Source organism: Melanerpes formicivorus, unplaced genomic scaffold (genome assembly GCF_026170545.1).
Source record: "Melanerpes formicivorus ecotype bairdi unplaced genomic scaffold, bMelFor1.0.p_v2 SCAF_71, whole genome shotgun sequence".
NCBI classification, from domain to species: Eukaryota; Metazoa; Chordata; class Aves; order Piciformes; family Picidae; genus Melanerpes; species Melanerpes formicivorus.
Genome location: NW_027142423.1, coordinates 1,562,526 through 1,580,111, shown reverse-complemented (window position 1 = coordinate 1,580,111; position 17,586 = coordinate 1,562,526). Strand labels below are relative to the sequence as shown.

At 50.7% G+C, this 17,586-nt stretch overlaps 1 protein-coding gene across 1 annotated transcript in view; it reads left to right on the top strand.

Annotated features, from left to right (window-relative positions):
- Window positions 1-17,586, top strand: part of ZC3H3 (zinc finger CCCH-type containing 3) — a 164,918-nt gene that overhangs the window by 117,616 nt on the left and 29,716 nt on the right. The window contains 3 exon segments of the mRNA XM_068163211.1: window positions 10,524-10,608; window positions 11,996-12,151; window positions 14,552-14,621. Of these exon segments, the coding sequence (XP_068019312.1) occupies window positions 10,524-10,608; window positions 11,996-12,151; window positions 14,552-14,621 (311 nt within the window).

Here is a 17,586-nt window from a genome sequence, read left to right as displayed (position 1 = left end):
TATCAGGGAATCACAGAATGGATTGGATTGGATTGGATTGGAAGGGGATCAGGGAGTCCAACACCCCTGCCATGGGAAGGGGCACCATGTATCTCAGAGCCCCATCCAACCTAACTTGGAATGGTTCCATGGATGGGGCATCTACCACCTCTCTGGGCAAGCTGGGCCAGGGTCTCATCACCCTCCTTGTAAAAAAATTCTTCCTTCTCTCCAGTCTAAATTTCTCTCTTTTAGTTATGAACATCACCCTTTGAGCTGTCCTGCTGTCCCTCCCCATCTTTCCCTTGACCCTCTTTAAGTACTGAAAGGCCACCAGAAGCTCTCCCAGGAGCCTTCTCTTCTCCAGGATGAACAATCCCAATTCTCTCATCCTGGTCTCACAGCAGAGGTGCTCCATCCCTCTGATCATCTTCATGGCCTCCTGTGGACCCACTTGAGCAAGTCTGTGTCTTTCTTCACTAGCAGCTCTAGAGCTGGACTTAGTCCTCCACATAGGGCAAGAAGATTTAAGACTGGACACCTTGAGCATGTTAGGACTGAGTAACCAAGGGTTAAGGAAGAAGCTGGTGGAGGAGAAGCCAAGCACATGCACCAAGGTGTGAGAACAGTGAAAACTGGAGTGTGGCTTTCCTTGTTTCAGCTGGGTTTGGTGGCGTTGCTCAGCCCCTTCGAGCTCAGTTCCTTAGGTTTGGGATTACTTCGTTCTTTGCTCCTCTTCAAGATCCATCCCTTTCTGATTGTTCAATCCCTTGGCCCCTTTTGAGTGCAATCCCTTGGCCCCTTTTGAGTTCAGTCTCTTGGCCCCTTTTTGACACCCATCCCTTGGCCCCTTTTTGAGATCCATCCCTTGGCCCATTTTGAGTTCCATTCTTTGGCCCCTTTTGATCTCCATTCTTTGGCCCCTTTTGAGTTCAGTCTCTTGGCCCTTTTTGAGCTCCATCCCTTGGCCCCTTTTGAATTCCATTCTTTGACCCCTTTTGAGCTCCATCCTTTATCCCCTTCTGAGTTCTGTCTCTTGGCCCCTTTTGAGCTCCATCCCTTGGCCCCTTTTGAGTTCCATTCTTTGACCCCTTTTGAGCTCCATCCTTTATCCCCTTTTGAGTTCTGTCTCTTGGCCCTTTTTGAGATCCATCCCTTGGCCCCTTTTGAGTTCTGCCTCTTGTCCCCTTTTGAGCTCCATCCCTTGGCCCCTTTCGAGTTCCATTCTTTGGCCCCTTTTGAGATCCATCCCTTGGCCCCTTTTGAGTTTTGTCTCTTGGATGCTTTTGCACTCCATCCCTTGGCCCCTTTTGAGATCCATCCCTTATCCCCTTTTGAGTTCTGCCTCTTGGCTCCTTATGAGCTCCATCCCTTGGCCCCTTTTGAGTTCCATTTTTTGGCACCTTTTGATCTCCATCCCTTATCCCCTTTTGAGTTCTGTCTTTTGGCCTATTTTGATCTCCATCCCTTGGCCCCTTTTGGTCTCCATCCCTTGGCCCCTCTTGAGCTCCATCCCTTGGCCCCTCTTGAGCTCCATCCCTTGGCCCCTCTTGAGCTCCATCACATGGCCCCTTTTGAGCTCCATCCTTTGGCTCCTTTTGAATTCTGCCTCTTGGCTCCTTTTGAGCTCCATCCCTTGGCTGTTTTTGAGCTCCATCCCTTGGCCCCTTTTGAGTTCCATCCCTTGGCCCCTTTTGAGTTCCATTTTTTGGTGCCTTTTGATCTCCATCCCTTATCCCCTTTTGAGTTCTGTCTTTTGGCCCCTTTTGAGCTCCATCCCTTGGCCCCTTTTGAGCTCTATCTCTTGGCTCCTTTTGACCTCCATCCCTTGGCCCCTTTCAAGTCGCATCCCTTGGCCCCTTTTTGAGTTCCATCTCTTGGGTCCTCTGTGAGCTCCATCTCTTGGCCCCTTTTTGAGTTCCATCTCTTGGGTCCTCTGTGAGCTCCATCTCTTGGCCCCTTTTGAGCTAATTATCTTGGCCCCTTTCTAAGCTCAAACTCTTGGCCCCCTTTGAGCTCTATTCTTTAATTTGGGGATTTCTCAATCCCTGCACCACTTCAGTCCCAGTCTCTTGGGTTCAGGATTACTCAATGCCATAGCTCTTTTTAGCTCAGTCTTTTGGCCCCTTTTTGAGCTCAGTCTTTTGTCTTTGGAATTGGTCAGTCTCTTGGCCCCTTCATGCTCAGTCCTTTGGCTCTGAGATTTGTCAGTACCTCTACCCCTTTTGATTGTAATTTCTTAGCCCCTTTTGAGCTGAGTCCCTCGGTTTTGGAATTGCTTCATCCTTTGGTTTTGGACTTGTTGAATCCCTGACCCCGCTTGAGCTCAATCCCTTGGGCACCTTTGAACTCAGTCCCTTGATTCTGGGATTACTCAGTCCCTTGGTCCTTTTTGAACTCAGTCCTTTGTCCCCTTGTCTTTGGGATTACTTTGGGGTTACCCTTGCCCCCTTTTGGTCTTAGTCCCTTGGTGCTTTTTGGTTTTAGTCTCTTGGCCCCTTTTGAACTCAATCCCTTGTCTTTGGGATTGCTCAATCCTTTGGCCCCTTTTGAGGTCAATTCCATGACCCCTTCACTCAGTGCCTTGTCTTTGGACTGAGGAATCCTTTGGCCACTTTTAAGGTCAATCATAGAATAGAATCATAGAATAGAATCAATAAGGTTGGAAAAGACCTCAAAGAGCCTTCAACTCCAGGACTGCAGATGCTGACGGGTAGGGATCCGGTCACCTTGAGGGCCACTTCTAGATCCAGCACTGGTGTGGAGCTTGCGGAGCTGGAGAGATGCTCCACAGCAGTCTCTCTGCTTGCAGGCTGCTCATACCCCATCAAACCCAAAGCGTTTCATTAATTGAGGTTTACTCATTAATAAACCACTTGTGAGTGCCTGACCCAGGGCCATCCACGCTGTTGTTGTGCGCAGCCAAGCAAGAGAATGCAAGGAAAAAAGCTCTGCTGATACAGTGGCAGCTTTTTGTTACCTTGTGGAGAGTGAGGGCTTCTGCCGTCGGTCCGGTGAGTGAAATAAATTACCCCCAGCAGCTGCTAGTGCTGATCGCCTGAAACAGCGGAACCCACTTAAATGAATAATAATTAAAGAAATAAATTTCCCCGAGTGCCAGCCTCAAAACTTTTTGTTCAGCAATAAAGCTGAAGGAGAAGCTTCGCAAAATGAATCGCTCGGCTGCTGCCGACGGAGGGCGAAGCAGGCTGCAGTGGCACCTCTTAAAGGAGCCAGCCTACGTTTTGTTGCCTGTCAAGGTCATAGAATTGTTTTGGTTGGAAAAGACTTCCAGGATCATCAAACCCAGCCTTCAACCTAAGACCGCCATGGCCTTTAAACCATGTCCCAGAGTGCTATGTCCATGTTTCTTGAACACCTCCAGAGATGGTGGTTCCACCGCCTCTCTGAGTAACAGAGCGGAACTCTCACAGCCAAACTTCCCTTGATGAGCCAAAAATAATGGGAAGTTGGGGAGACCCTGTTGTGGAACATTAATAGAATATAACCAGGTTAGGAAGAGACCTCCAAGATCATCGCATCCAACCTATCAACCAATCCAACCCACCGAAACAACTAACCCATGGCACCAAGCACCTCATCAAGTCTCCTCCTGAACACCTCCAATGATGGTGACTCCACCACCTCCCTGGGCAGAGCTGGTTATCTGCTGGTTGTGGTTACTTGAGCAAAGTCCTGGTTGTTTCTCACCTTCTGTAAGACTTCCAGAAACTGTCTTTGATTTGGGGCTGTTACAGAATCAGAATCGTTTGGGATGGAAGAGTCCATTAAGATCACCAAGCCCAACCATTAACCCAACACTACCAGGTCACCACTAAACCATGTCCCCCAGCACCACATCTTCATGGCTTTGAAACCCCTCCAGGGATGGGGACTAGACCACTGCCCTAGGCAGCCTGCGCCAGGCCTTGACAACCGTTTTGGGGAAGAAATTGTTCCTCATGTCCCACCTAAGCCTCCCCTGGTGCAATTTCCTCTTGTCCTGTTGCTTGTTCCTTGTGAGAAGAGACCAACCCCAGCGTGGCTCCAACTTCCTTTCAGGGAGCTATAGAGAGCAATGAGGTCTCCCTACAACTTCCTTTTCTCCAGACTAAACAATCCCAGTTCCCTCAGCTGCCCCTCCCAAGACTTGTTCTCTAGACCCAGCTTTTTTGCCCTTCTCTAGACACACTCCAGCCCCTCAATGTCCTTCTTGGAGTGAGGGGCCCTAAACTGAGGGCAAGAAGGTCTCCAGAGAGTGAGAAGGTCTCCAGTTGAAGCAAAAGGGCAGAAATGAGCTTGACAGTTTCTTCTGTCCCCAAGGAGGGTGACCTGGCTGCCTGGCACTGGCCATCACCCCAGCGTGACATTCTCACCCTCTTGCACGTCCCTTGGCCTTGACACATTCCACCTCTGCACCTTCTCTTTTTGTGGGGCTACTTCAATTTTCTTCAACCTTTCCACCACATCAGGAATAAATTACTGACTAAGGTGTGCAAGCTAAGGATGAGGTCCACACAAGGAGGTCCTGTTCCTTCTGCTGTGCCCTAGGAGCAGTAAGGCCCTTCCTAATTAATTATTAAATTATTATTAACCATGCTCCCTGCCTGCAAGTGTTGCAGCTAGCTTTGAATGCAAAGGAAAATCTCCAACATCCTTTTCTGAGTGGGGTTGATGTCTCCCAACCCCTTGGGTGACGGGGAGCTGAGTGAAGATGGTGGAGCTGGATGGAGGCATCCTGCTCCTCTGTGCTGGAATCATGGGAAAGCACCAACTGTTGCTCCTGAGCATGCTTCTGGCCTGCCAAGGCAAATCTCTGCCAACCTTTCTCTAGAGGAGAAGGACTAGGTTGAAGGTGAGGGACACCTCAAACCTTGAGGTATAGGATTATGGAACCCCCTTAAGCCTTGAGATATGTTCTAAAGATTATGGAGCCCCTCTCGCCGGAACCCCTCAGGCACTTAGATGTGCTTTGGGGGGCTATGGAACCCCTCTAGCCCTGGGATGTTTCAGAGGTTTTGTAACCCCTCAAGCCCTGAGATGATTCTATGTATGATTTTGGAGTTTATAGAACCCCTCAAGCCCTAAGTTTTAGTGTTATGGAAGAAAACAAAAGGTCCTAATTTAATGTATGGTGTTGGTGGAGGGGTGCAGCACCCAACCACTTCCTTTCAAACCAATGTTGTGGTTGTGGAGCTTTCAGCAGGATAAATTGTGGCTTTGGGGGGATAGATTGTGGATTTGGGGGATAAATTGTGGCTTTTGGGGGAGATAAATTGAGGCTTTTGGGGGATGAATTGTGGATTTGGGGGATGAATTGTGGATTTGGGGGGATAAATTGTGGTTTGGGGGGATAGTTGCAGCTTTTTAGGGATAGATCGTGGCTTTTGGGGGATAAATTGTGGCATTTTGGGGATTGATCGTGGCTTTTGGGTGATTGTGTTTTTGGGGGCATAATTGTGGCTTTTTGGGAATAGATTGTGGTTTTGGGGGGAATAGATTGGCTTTTGGGGGATAGATTGTGGTTTTGGGGGGATAGATTGTGGTTTTGGGGGGATGATAGATCGTGGCTTTTGGGGGAATAGATTGTGATTTTGGGGGGATAGATTGTGGCTTTTGGGGGATAGATTGTAGTTTTGGGGGGATAGATTGTGGTTTTTGGGGGATAGATTGTGGTTTTGGGGGGATGGATTGTGGTTTGGGGGGGATAGATTGTGGCTTTTGGGGGGATAGATTGTGGCTTTGGGGGGATAGGTTGTGGTTTTTGGGGGATAGATTGTGGTTTTGGGGGATAGGTTGTGGTTTTGGGGGGAATAGATTGTGGTTTTGGGGGGATAGATTGTGGCTTTTGGGGGGATAGATTGTGGTTTTGGGGGATAGATTGTGGCTTTTGGGGGATAGGTTGTGGCTTTCTGTTCTTTTCCATCGAAATCTGGAATTTTGCGTGGGAAGCGAACGCGGTGGCTCCATGGGACCACTCAGCTGTGGATTCCTTCAGAGGAGCAAGGAATAAAACCCACCCAGGAGTTAGGCTGTAGCCCCTGCTATTAATCATGGCTGTAATCATGCATTTAATGAACATGACAGCTCTTGCTCCCTCCGGAGAGACGCCTCGAGTCTCCTGCTTGGGTTGGGGACAACAATCACTTCTCGGTGCTCGGCGCTTGAGGACGCCGAGAGCCGCCAGCCTTGGGCTGGGATGATACATGAAGAGAAACAACCCTCCCCCCCGCCTATTGCAACGGGCTGTGGATTTCCTTATGGATGATGTACTTCAACCCAACTAAATCATTAAGAAAGAAGCAAGGAAATAAAAGGAAAAAAGAAGTGGATAGAGAAAGCCACCTGTCCCTTACGCGGGGTATAAAATATCCAGGCTGCAGCAGCGGCGGCGGCGCTGCGTGTCATCGGTTAAAAAGCCCTTAATCTGCACTTCTTGGTGCTCTCCACAGCAGCTTTCCCTTTTTTGTTGTTTTGGGTTTGGTTTTTTTTCCCCCTCTCTCCCCTCTCCCTCTCTCCTCATTGTTGCTGCTGCTTTTGAGTGTGCACAGGTGAGGAACTTGCTGTGCTGCTTATTGAAACCTCCACAGCCTGGGACTGGTGGAGAATAGTGGGAAAGGGAATGTGGGATCATAGAATTGTTTGGGTTGAAGGAGATCTTTAAAATCCAGTCCAAGCATTAACTCAGCACCACCATGGTCATTAAACCGTGTTCACATGTTTCTTGAGCACCTCCAGGGTTAGGGACTCCATGACCTCTCTGGGCAGCCTATTCCAATGCCTGACCACTCTTGCTGTAAAGAAATTTTTCCTCATGTCCAGCCTAAACCTCTCCAGGTGCAGTTTCAGGCCATAAGTGTGTGGGTTTATCTCCTGATTCCACAGCAGCGCTACTGTATCCTGATCCTGAAGTTTTTCCCAGGTTAGGGAGAAAAATGGAATAGATTTGGGACTGGGAAAAAAAATGTCTTACAATAGACCGAAGAGTTCTGTCTCATAGGTGTGTTAGCAGAGAATCATGGAATCATCACATGGCTTGGGTTAGAAGAGACCCTTAAAGGTCATGTAGTCCAGCCCCCTGCAGTCAGCAGGGATACCTGCAACACAAGCAGGTTGCTCACAGTATCATCCAGCCTGAGCTGCAGTGGATCTAAGGTTGGGGCATCTATCACCTCTCTGGGCAATCTGGGCCAGGGTATCGCCACCCTCACGGTGAAGCATTTTTTTCTCTCTGTAGTCTGAATCTCTGTCTTTGATTTTCACCTTCAGCCTGAGAAGGATCTTCTCAGTGCTCAGCAGGAGCTAAGGGGTGGAGGGCAAGAGGATGGGGCCAGTGGTGCCCATTGACAGCACAAGGGGCAGTGGGCACAAACTGGAAGACAGAACTTGAGAAAATTCTTCGCCATGAAGGTTCAGAGCCCTGGAGCAGGCTGCTCAGAGGTTGTGGAGTCTCCATCTCTGAGAGATTCCAGACCCACTTGGACATTGTGATCCTGGGCAACCTGCTGTGGGTGACCTTGTTTTAGCAAGTGTATTGGACTGGACGAACTCCAGAGGTCTCTTCCATCCCTCACCATGCTGGGATTCTGTGTGACTTCTTGCCAGAAGACAAAAGCTGGGCCCAGTGCCCCCACCCAACCAATACACCATGGATGTATAGTTGCTCTCTGTATAAATCATGTCCCCAAGTGCCATGTGCACATGTACTTTGAACCAGGGATGGTGACTCCAGCACCTCCCTGGGCAGCCTGTGCAGTGCCTGGACACTACTCTTTCAGCTGTTGCATTCTTTATTTCTTTTCTTGTCTATTTCTTTCTTTTGTGATTTCTCCTTTCTGGCCCAGATGTGGTTGTCAGGCTGCTTTAACTAGAAGAATGACCCACAAGCACTTGGGGAGTGGCTTCATCCTCTAGAGTCCCCTTTCTACTCCTGAGTATTAAATATTTACAGCCACTGTCTGCTGCCCTGGGGAGATGGCTCCTTCTGTAGCCATCCTGCTGAGCTTGCTTTAAGGAGCATTAAACATCATTGCAGAGCATTGAGGGATGCTCCATCCCTCCCCTAATGGTGGCACTTTTAAGTTGGGTCTTTCTCCCAGCATCAGCTGGGAGGTCAACCTTGCTGGAGCATACCAGCTTCTTAACCCATGTCCTCACTGAGTATCTGTGACCTTCTGAGCAGCCCAGACCTGGCTTGTGATGATTTCAGTGCCAAAAAATGAGTTGACAAGAAGCTTCTCATGAACCTCATGAAGTTCAACAAGGGCAAGTGTAGGGTCCTGCATCTGACAAGGAATAACCCCAGCACCAGTGCAGGTGCAGGGGTGACCTGCTGGAAAGAAGCTCCACAGAGAAAGGCCTGGGAGTGCTGGTAGATAGCAGGTTCCCTGGGACCCAGCAATGTGCCCTTGTGGCCAAGAAGGCAAACGATCTCTGGGGTGCATGAAGAAGTCTGTATCCAGCAGGTGGAGGGAGGTTCTTCTCCCTTGCTACTCTGCCCTAGTGAATCAACACTTGCATTTCTGGGTCCAGTTCTGGGCTCCCCAGTTCAAGGGAGACAGGGAACTACTGGAGAGAGTCCAGTGGAGAGTCTGAAGATGCTGAGGGGCCTGAAGCATCTCTGTGAGGAGGAAAGGCTGAGAGCCCTAGGGCTGTTGAGCCTGGAGAAGAGCAGCCTGAGAGGGGATCTGATCAGTGCTCAGCAAGAGCTTAAAGGGTGGGGGGCAAAAGGCTGGGGCCAGACTCTTGTCAGTGGTGCTCAGTGACAGGACAAGGGGCTCCGGGTGCAAACAGGAACCCAGGAGGCTCCATCTGAACATGAGAAGGAACTTTTGCCTTTAGGGTGCTGGAGCCCTGGAGCAGGCTTCCCAGAAATGCTGTCTCCTTCTCTGTAGGGCTTCCAAAGCCACCTGGCTACTGTCATCCTGGGCAGCCTGCTGTGGGCGACTCTGCTTTAGCAGTGGGAGTTGGACTGCATGATCTCCCACGGTCCCCTCCCCATAATTCTCTGATTACTGGAGCCAGGCAGCTCTGCAGCGAGGTGGAAACCTAAAACCCAGGCCGAAAAACCCCTCAGCAGCAACTCGAGAGTCCTGGTGCTGCTCCACGCGCTGGCGGCAAGCTGCAGCGAGCTCGCAGCGAGCTTCGGGGTGTGCTGTGCAGAGGCTGCTCCATCTGAGGGAGCATCACGCCTGTGCTTGTGGTTTCACTTGGAGAGGGAACAGATGGAGCTGCTCCGAGGCCGGCAGCCCGAGTGACAGCTCGCGCGCGGGGACAGCGCTGCTGCCGCGCTATCAAATTCCACTCCTTCACTTCCCAGCACGCCTGGGCTGGCAGGTGAGTGACTGAGCTTCAGTCCCACCACCTGGAAAGCTGGGATGCAGCCTTTATTTTCCATTCAATTCTTCTCCTCTGCCAGTCAAGGACAATTTAATTATGTGTCTGGGCTTCCCCAGCTGGCCGAATCACAGCGTGGTGGGGGTTGGAAGGGGCCTCTGGAGAGCATCGAGTCCAACCCCTGCTGCCAAGGCAGGGTCACCTAGACAAGGTCACACAGGAACAGGGCCAGGCAGGTTTTCAGTGTCTTCAGAAATGGAGACTTCCTTCACATCTCTGGGCATCCTGTCCCAGTGTTCTGTCATCCTTGAAGAAGTTCCTCCTCATGTTTAGATGGAACGTCTTGTGTCCCAATTTGTGTGTCCTGTCAGTGAGTACCACTGAGAAAAGCCTCGTCCTATCCTCCTGACACCCATCCTTTAATCACTCGTAAGCATTGAGAATATCCCTGCCCAGCTTTCTCTTCTCCAGTCCTCCTCTCAGTCTTTCCTCACAAGAGAGATGGAAATTTACAGCACAAGCTTGGGATTTGCCTGGAGGGGTTTTGGTACAGTCTGGTGCCTAAGGGAAAGGTCCTTGTTGAGTTTGGAGCTAATAAGGAGCCTTCTAGCTGGGATCACTCCAGAGGTGCTGGCAACATGGAGGTCCACAAGAACATGCTCATCAGTCTGGGCTCTGGGAGCTGCTTGTTTTGGGTTAACCAACCAGATCATGGGATGGTTGGGGGGGAAATGGACCTGTAAAGGTTATCTAGTCCAACCCTGCTGCCATGGGCAGGGACATGCTCAGAGCCTCAAATAAACTGACCTGGAATGGCTCCAGGCATGGGGCACCTACCACCTCTCTGGACAAGCAGAGCCAGAGTCTCACCACCCTCAGTGTAACAAATTTCTTCCTTCTCTCCAGTCTAAATCTCCCTCTTTTAGTCTGAAATGTCACCCCTGGTCCTGTTCCAACAAGACCTGCTAAACAGATTATCTCCATCATTATCACAGCTCTTCTTTAAGCACTGAAAGACCACCGGAAGGTCTCCTCAGAGCCTTCTCTTCTCCAGGCTGAACATCCCTAACTCTTTTGTCCTGTCCTCACAGCAGAGATGTTCCACCCCTGTGATCACTTTTGTGGACCTAAGATGTTAGGAGGTGTGTGAGTTTCTGTACAGTGTCTTGATTCTGAGCAACGTTTCCATGTTTTTCCTGTGTTTCCAGCAGGGAGGTCACACTGCGTGCCCAGTCCTGGCTTCTCTCCATCCAGCTGCCTGAACAGATCAGCTACAAGCCGGTACATCGCCAGGTCAGTAGTCACAGGGAGGAGCAGGGTGGTTGGTGCTCAGGAGGGCGTCAGAAGCATGAGAAGCAGTTGTTTAAGTGGCTGTGGTGGAGCTCTGGGTGCTGTTTTTCATAGAATCATGGAATTGTTTTGATTGGGAGAGACCTCCAAGATCTTTGAGTCCGGCATTGACCTAAGACCACCGTGGCTATTAACCCATGTCCCCAAGTGCCATGTCCATACATTTCTTGAACACCTCCAGGGGTGGTGACTCCACCACCTCTCTGTGCAGCCTGTTCCACTGCCTTGCAGTAAAGAAATTTTTCCTGATTTCCAGCCTAAACCTCTGCTGGAGCAACTTGAGGCTGTTTCCTCTTGTCTGTCACCTGATACCAGGGAGAAGAGACCCACTCCCACTTCACTGCAACCTCTTTCAGGGAGTTGTAGAGAGCAATGAGGTTCCCAGTCTCAACTAGGAGATGGTTGTGAACTCAGCAGAAAGCTGCAGGTTCTAGTTGGAAAGGGTTTGAACCACCAAGGGTTTCTGTGAACAGGGAATGCCCAATCCAGTTTGAAAAGTCCCTTTTTAAATCAACCATATTGTTCTCAAGGGGTATTTTGGGGTTTTTCCACCAACCCTAATGGAGGAGCCCATCCCAACCTGCAGGTCTTTCTTCTCACTGTCCCACCCACAAAGAGGGAATTTAGCATTGCAGAATCATGGAATGTTTTGGGTTGGAAGGGAACTTTGAAGGACATCTAGTCAGCTCTTAAAATCAAAGTTGAGAATCACAGTCATGGAGGTGAGACCTTCCTTTCCTGCTGCCCCAAAGGTCGTTCTCCTTGAGAAGGTCTGGTTCCACCTTCTCTACACCATCCCGCTAAGCACTCAGAGGGGACAATAAGATCTCCCTTGGCCTTCTCTTTGCTGAGCAACAATTGTCCAGGTGACCTCCATTGGACACACTGCCATCCATCACTGTGTTGTACTGAGAGCTCTAAACTAGATTCAGTGCCCAGCTGTGGGCTAAAGAGAAGGGACAGATCCCCTCCTTCATCCTCATGGCTACATCCCTGCTCCTGCAGCCCAGGATGCAGTTGGTGTCACCACCACAACAGCACCTGGCTGACTCATGGGTGCTTTGTGGTTCCCCAGGGTTCTTCTGCGGAGGGGCATTCCAGGAAGCTGAGCACAGCTGCTGCACGGGGTGGTTGGTCATTTCCAGGGTGATTGGCCTCATCTTGTAGCTTTTTCAAGATTCAGGCTAAGGTTGGCCAAAAAGCAGAAAGACCTAAGACCCAGCATGAACTTCCTGAAAGTCAGACTTGGGCTGCTCTCCGGCCTCTCTTCTGTGTGTCGGTGCGGTGCGGTCGGTGGTGCTGCCTGACGCTGTGTGTCTCTCTGGTGTAGCCGCGCGGTGCAGCGGAGCTTGGCCATCATCCGCCAGGCCAAGCAGAAGAAGAAGAAGAAGGAGTACTGCATGTACTACAACCGCTTCGGCAAGTGCAACCGCGGCGACAGCTGCCCCTACATCCACGACCCAGAGAAGGTGGCCGTCTGCACCAGGTACGCGTGGGCGCAGCAGCTCCGGCCCGCCGCAGCACACTGGGCTTGGGTTGGCTTTGGGGCTTGCCCCTGTGATATTCCTCGGGGAAACAGCCTGAGGACAGAGCTGCAAGACCGTGATCACAGCTGGATCACACCTAAGGTCTACCCAGCGCTGTTGGGCTGGGAGGTACCTACAGGAGGAAAGCTCATCACAGGATCACAGAAACATCCAGGTTGGAAAAGACCCTCAGGATCACCAAGTCCAACCGACAACCCTGCTCTACAAGGTTCACCCCTAAACCATATCCCCAAGCACCACATCCAAACCACCTTTAAACAGCCAGGCTTGGTGACTCTACCGCCTCCCTGGGCAGCACATTCCAATGCCTGACCCCTCTTTCCATCTTTCCATGAAAATTTTTTCCTAATGTCCCAGTCACAGCTTGAGGCCATTCCCTCTTGTTCTATCGCTAACTACCTGTGAGAAGAGACCAGCACCAGCCCCTCCACAACATCCTTTCAGGAAGTTGTAGAGAGCAATGAGGTCTCCCCTCAGCCTTCTCTTTTCCAAACTAAACAGCCCCAGCTCCTTCAGTCATTCTTTGTAACATTTATTCTCTGATGAGGCACAAAGGGTTTTTTTCTCCTGGCTGGGACCTCTCAGCTTCTTGCAATGAAGTTCTGCAGCCTGGTAGGGTTTGGTTGTCAAAGGCTAGAGGCTGCCACCCAACCATCATCAGTCAACCATTGGGTTTGTTGGATCAATTTCTTTAGTCCTTCTCTTGCTATATATGGCAATGGGATACATACCTGAATTATGAACTGTCAGTAGTGTGTCCTCAGCTGGCTGCTTAACTCTACTGCTGGTGCCACCCCACTCATGGTTCTTAAAAAAGATGGAAAAATTGTTCCCTGATCACCTTGAGGCACTGCTTAGACCTCTATAGTCACAGAATCACAGGGTCCCAGCATGGTGGGAGTTGGAAGGGACCTCTGAAGATCATCCAGTTCAACCCCTCTGCTAAGACAGGGGCACCCACAGCAGCGTGCCCAGGATCACAATGCCTGGGAGGGTTTGGAATCTCTCCAAAGAAGGAAGCTTCACAGCCTCTCTGGGCAGTATGGTTCCAGTGCTCCAGCACCCTCATGGAGCCTCCAGGGTTCCAGTGTGTGCCTGGTGTCCCTTGTCCTGTCACTGGGCAATACCAAAAAGGTTCTGGCCCCATCCTCTTGCCCTCAGCCCTTCAGCTGTTGCTGAGCATCTTACAGAGATGCCCCAGGCCCCTCAGCAGCTTTGGAGCCTCTGCTGGACTCTCCAGTAGTTCCCTGTCTCTCTTGAACTGGGGAGCCCAGAATCGGACCCAGTAATCCACATGTGGCCACACTAGGGCCAGTCCCTTCTCAGTGGTGCCCAGTGACAGGACAAGGGACAGTGGGCACAAACTGGAACCCAGGAGGTTCCATCTGAACATGAGGAGAAGCTTCTTGACTTTGAGGGCAACAAAGTATAGGACCAGCCTGCCCGGAGAGATTGCAGAGTCTCCTCCTCTCAGGAGATTCCAAACCCACCTGCATGTTGTGATCCTGAGCAACCTTCTGTGGGTGACCCTACTTTAGCAGGGGATTTGGACTGGATGATCTCCAGGGGTCCCTTCCAATCTCCACCACGCTGGGATTCTGTGTTTCTGCAACTTGAGAGCCTGCCCTGCCCACACACCAGGTGATTTCTTCCTGCAGCTTTTCTCAGATCCATGTGACAGGTTTGAATCCTCTGGCTTGTGACATCATGAAGCACTGAGACTTGGTAATTTACCACAGGAGGACTGATTCATGTCACCAGCTCGTTAGACCTGCCCAACAGTTGATTAAACTCCATTCTTAGTCGTTTAAAAAGCGTGGAGAAGCCAACTCCATTGATGAACTCCTGCAGTAATTTCTCCATAAAATTGCTGCTGTGCTAGTAATTATTTGGAGGTTGCCCAAAGCTTGATGGGAGACCACAGAGGAGGACAAGGTGATTTACTGGGGTTTTAATTGATGTCACTGGTTCTCAGTCATTCTCCCATAACACCTCCTCGTGATGTGTCCAAGGTGTCTGGTCTGGACTACTTCTGGTGACATAAAGGACAAAGGATTCCAGTTGGGAAGTCCTTGGTTCTTCTAATGTTGATGGCCAGGTCTGAGTCTGGGCTGTGCTCCCTGGGAGAAGAGACCAACCCCCACCTGGCTCCAGCCTCCTTTCACGTAGAAAAAGGCCTTACACCATGAAATGAGCTTCAACAGCAAGATCCACAGCAGCCATGTTTATTTGTGGCCTTGGGGCAAACACAGCAATGGGGCAAGATGTGCTTGGTGGTTAAAACCCCTTGTTTTGCAACCTACATCATACTCAATCTTCTCCTTCTGGTGTATCTACAGGTTTCTCCGTGGCACATGCAAGAAGACAGATGGGACCTGTTCATTTTCACACAAGGTGTCCAAAGACAAGGTCTGTATGGCTTCCCAATGAGAGCAGTGCAGCTCTGTGTGTGAGCAGATCTCCACTGGTGGTTGTAAGGAGGTCTGCCTCATTGAGTGCTTCCAATAGAGTACCTTAGTTTGCTTACCAAGCTCTTCAGGCACTTGACAGTGTTGTGATGACAAAGTGTGTCTTCAACCAGCATGGTGAATCAGCAGATGAATGTGGTAAGCAGCAGGTTGAAACCAGAAAACCTGGGGTGTGTTGGATGACATGTGTTGGGTTAAGGAATGGTCAGACTCCAGGAATGGGAGAATAAGAGCATGGCAGTTCAGCAAGGGAAGTGTAGATCCTGCATGTGGAGAAGAGTAGTTTTCTGCATCAGTGCAGGTGAAGGGTGACCTGCTGGGAAGAAGCTCCGCAGACCTGGGAGTGCTGGTGGACAACAAATTGACCATGAAAAAGCAATATGCCCTCATGGCCAAAAAGGCCAATGGCTTCCTGGGGTGCCAGAGAGGTTGTGGAGTCTCCTTCTCTAGACAGATTCCAAACTTACCTGGACACTGTGATCCTGGGCAACCTGCTGTGGGTGACCCTGCTTCAGCAGAGGGGTTGGATGGGGTCCAGAGCTCCCTTCCAACTCCCACCATGCCTGGAGCCTGTGTGATTTTCTGAAAGCAGCATTTAGTTGCATCCAGTCCTTAGCTGTCTCCATCCCCTTGAGCTGGGCTCAGAGGAGGAGGAGGAGGATATTTTGATATGGAAGAGCTTGGAGGTTTAAATTAACCCTTCTAAAAAGCCAGGCAGTGAAAGCAGCTGGCAAAGCTCATCATCATTTTCAGCCTTCTTGATGGATTTGGAGCTCTATGGTTTCATTACACAGAGCAAGGTGGAAAAATAATTAGATTTTCTTGTAGTGATTATCAGGTGACAATTTAGCAAATTAACCTCCAGTCAGCGGGGAGGATCTGTGCTTGGACGTAGCTTTGGAGACCTCAAGCGTCGAAGCCGAGGTGAAGTCAGTGCTGAAGGCTAAGTGTAGCTGTGGGTTTTTCACTGAGCTGGGATGTGCTTCAAACCCATATTTACATTTCAGCTCTGGTGGATGGGATTTGGAGGATCACAAAGGATCACCCAGAGAACAGCAGGAAGGTTAATCCCACCAGGGTACTGGAGCACCACCTGGGGAGGTGTCTGCATGGGGAGAAGTTTCACATCAGCTCTGGTGTCAAGGCTCTGCTGTTGGGATAGAGATGCCAGAAAGTAGGATGTGAGTTGGGACCTCGTTTCCTGGAGAAGCCCATGAAGCTCAGTCACAGAGTCTGCTGCCCCCCATGGCTGTACTTCTGGGATGGTCTTTATCAAAAGCAGCTTTGTTAAGCTTTCTCAGCTGAGCCTGGAGCATGGCAGGGCTCAGAGCTCAACTAGAAGATTTGGATGAGGGGATCAAGGCACCCTCAGTATATCTACAAAAGACACCGAGTTGGGTGGCAGAGCTGACTTGCTTGAGCAGGGAGAGGCATTACAGAGGTATTTGGCCAGGCTGGCTGGGATGGCCAAGGCTACTGGGATGAGGGTCAACAGCACCAAGTGTCAGGTTGTGCACTTTCGGTTACAACAGTCCCATGAAAGCTCCGGACTGGGAGCAGAGTGGCTGGAGACTGCCCAGTGGGAAAGGACCTGGGGGTATTGGTGTGGCTGGAAATGAGCCAGGAATGTACCCAGATAGCCAAGGAAACCACCAGCATCCTGGCTTGGATCTGCAAGAGCGTGGCCAGCAGGACCAGGGAAGTGACTGTGCCCTGAGACTGGGCACTGCTGAGGTCACACCTCGAATTGTATGTTTAGTTTTGGGCCTCTTACTCCAAGAAGGACACTGAGGGGCTGGAATGTGTCCGGAGAAGGGCACCAAAGCTGGTGAAGGGTCTGGAGCACAAGTCTTGTGAGGAGCAGCTGAGGGAAATGGGGTTGTTTAGTCTGGAGAAACAAAGGGGAGACCTTCTGGCTCTCTATGGAACACCTCAGAAGGAGTTTGGAGGCAGGTTGGGATTAGTCTCTTCTTCCAAGGAGCAAGCGCAAGAGGAAATGGCCTCAGGTTGCACTAGGGGAGGTTGGGGTTAGACATGAGGAAAAATTTCTTCTTGGTAAGGCTTGTGAAAGCCTGGACCAGGCTGCCCAGGGCAGGGATGGATTCTCCATCCCTGGAGGGGTTGAGAAGCCATCTAGATGTGGTGCTGAGGGCCATGGTGTGGTGGTGGTCTGCCATTGCTGGGGTAGCATTTGGGCTTGATGATCTTAAAGGTCTCTTCCAACCCAAACGATTCTGTGATTCTGTGCTTCTGCAGTGCAGTTACTGACCTGTAAAGGATTTAACCCATGGGACACTGTGTCTCATTACTGTCTGGGAGAAGACCTTCCTCAACATGATTTGCCTTTGGGCTCAGAGTTTTCCTTGTCTCCCTTCCCCTCTGTGTGCCTGAGGCATGCTTGTTGTCAGCAGGGAGCTTGTAAGTTCTGGCGGCGCCGAGCGGAGTCGCGGCGCGAGGCACAGAGCGCCAGATGTTTGGTACATGGAGCTCCCTTCTGAGTCACTTCATCACCAGTAGATAAAATAGAGAAGATAGACGGGGGACAGCTGCTCTCCTGCCTCCTGGCACGTCAGCGCAGGGCTGGGGATGAGGATTGATAGGAGGAAAAAAGGCTGGATTGGGGCTTTTTATTTATTTCCTATGAAAAGTCAAAAGCAGTGTGGGCAGCAGGTGGGGGAGGGGATTCTGCTCCTCTGCTCCAGTCTGCTGAGACCCCACCTGCAGTGCTGGGGCCAGATCTGGGGTCTTCAGCACAGCAGAGACATGGACCTGTTGGAGTGGGGCCAGAGGAGGCCACAGCAGTGATGGGAGGGCTGGAAGCCCTCTGCTGTGAGGTCAGGCTGAGAGAGCAGGGGTTGTTCAGTCTGAAGAAGAGAGGGCTCCAGGGGACCTTCTCATGGCCTTCC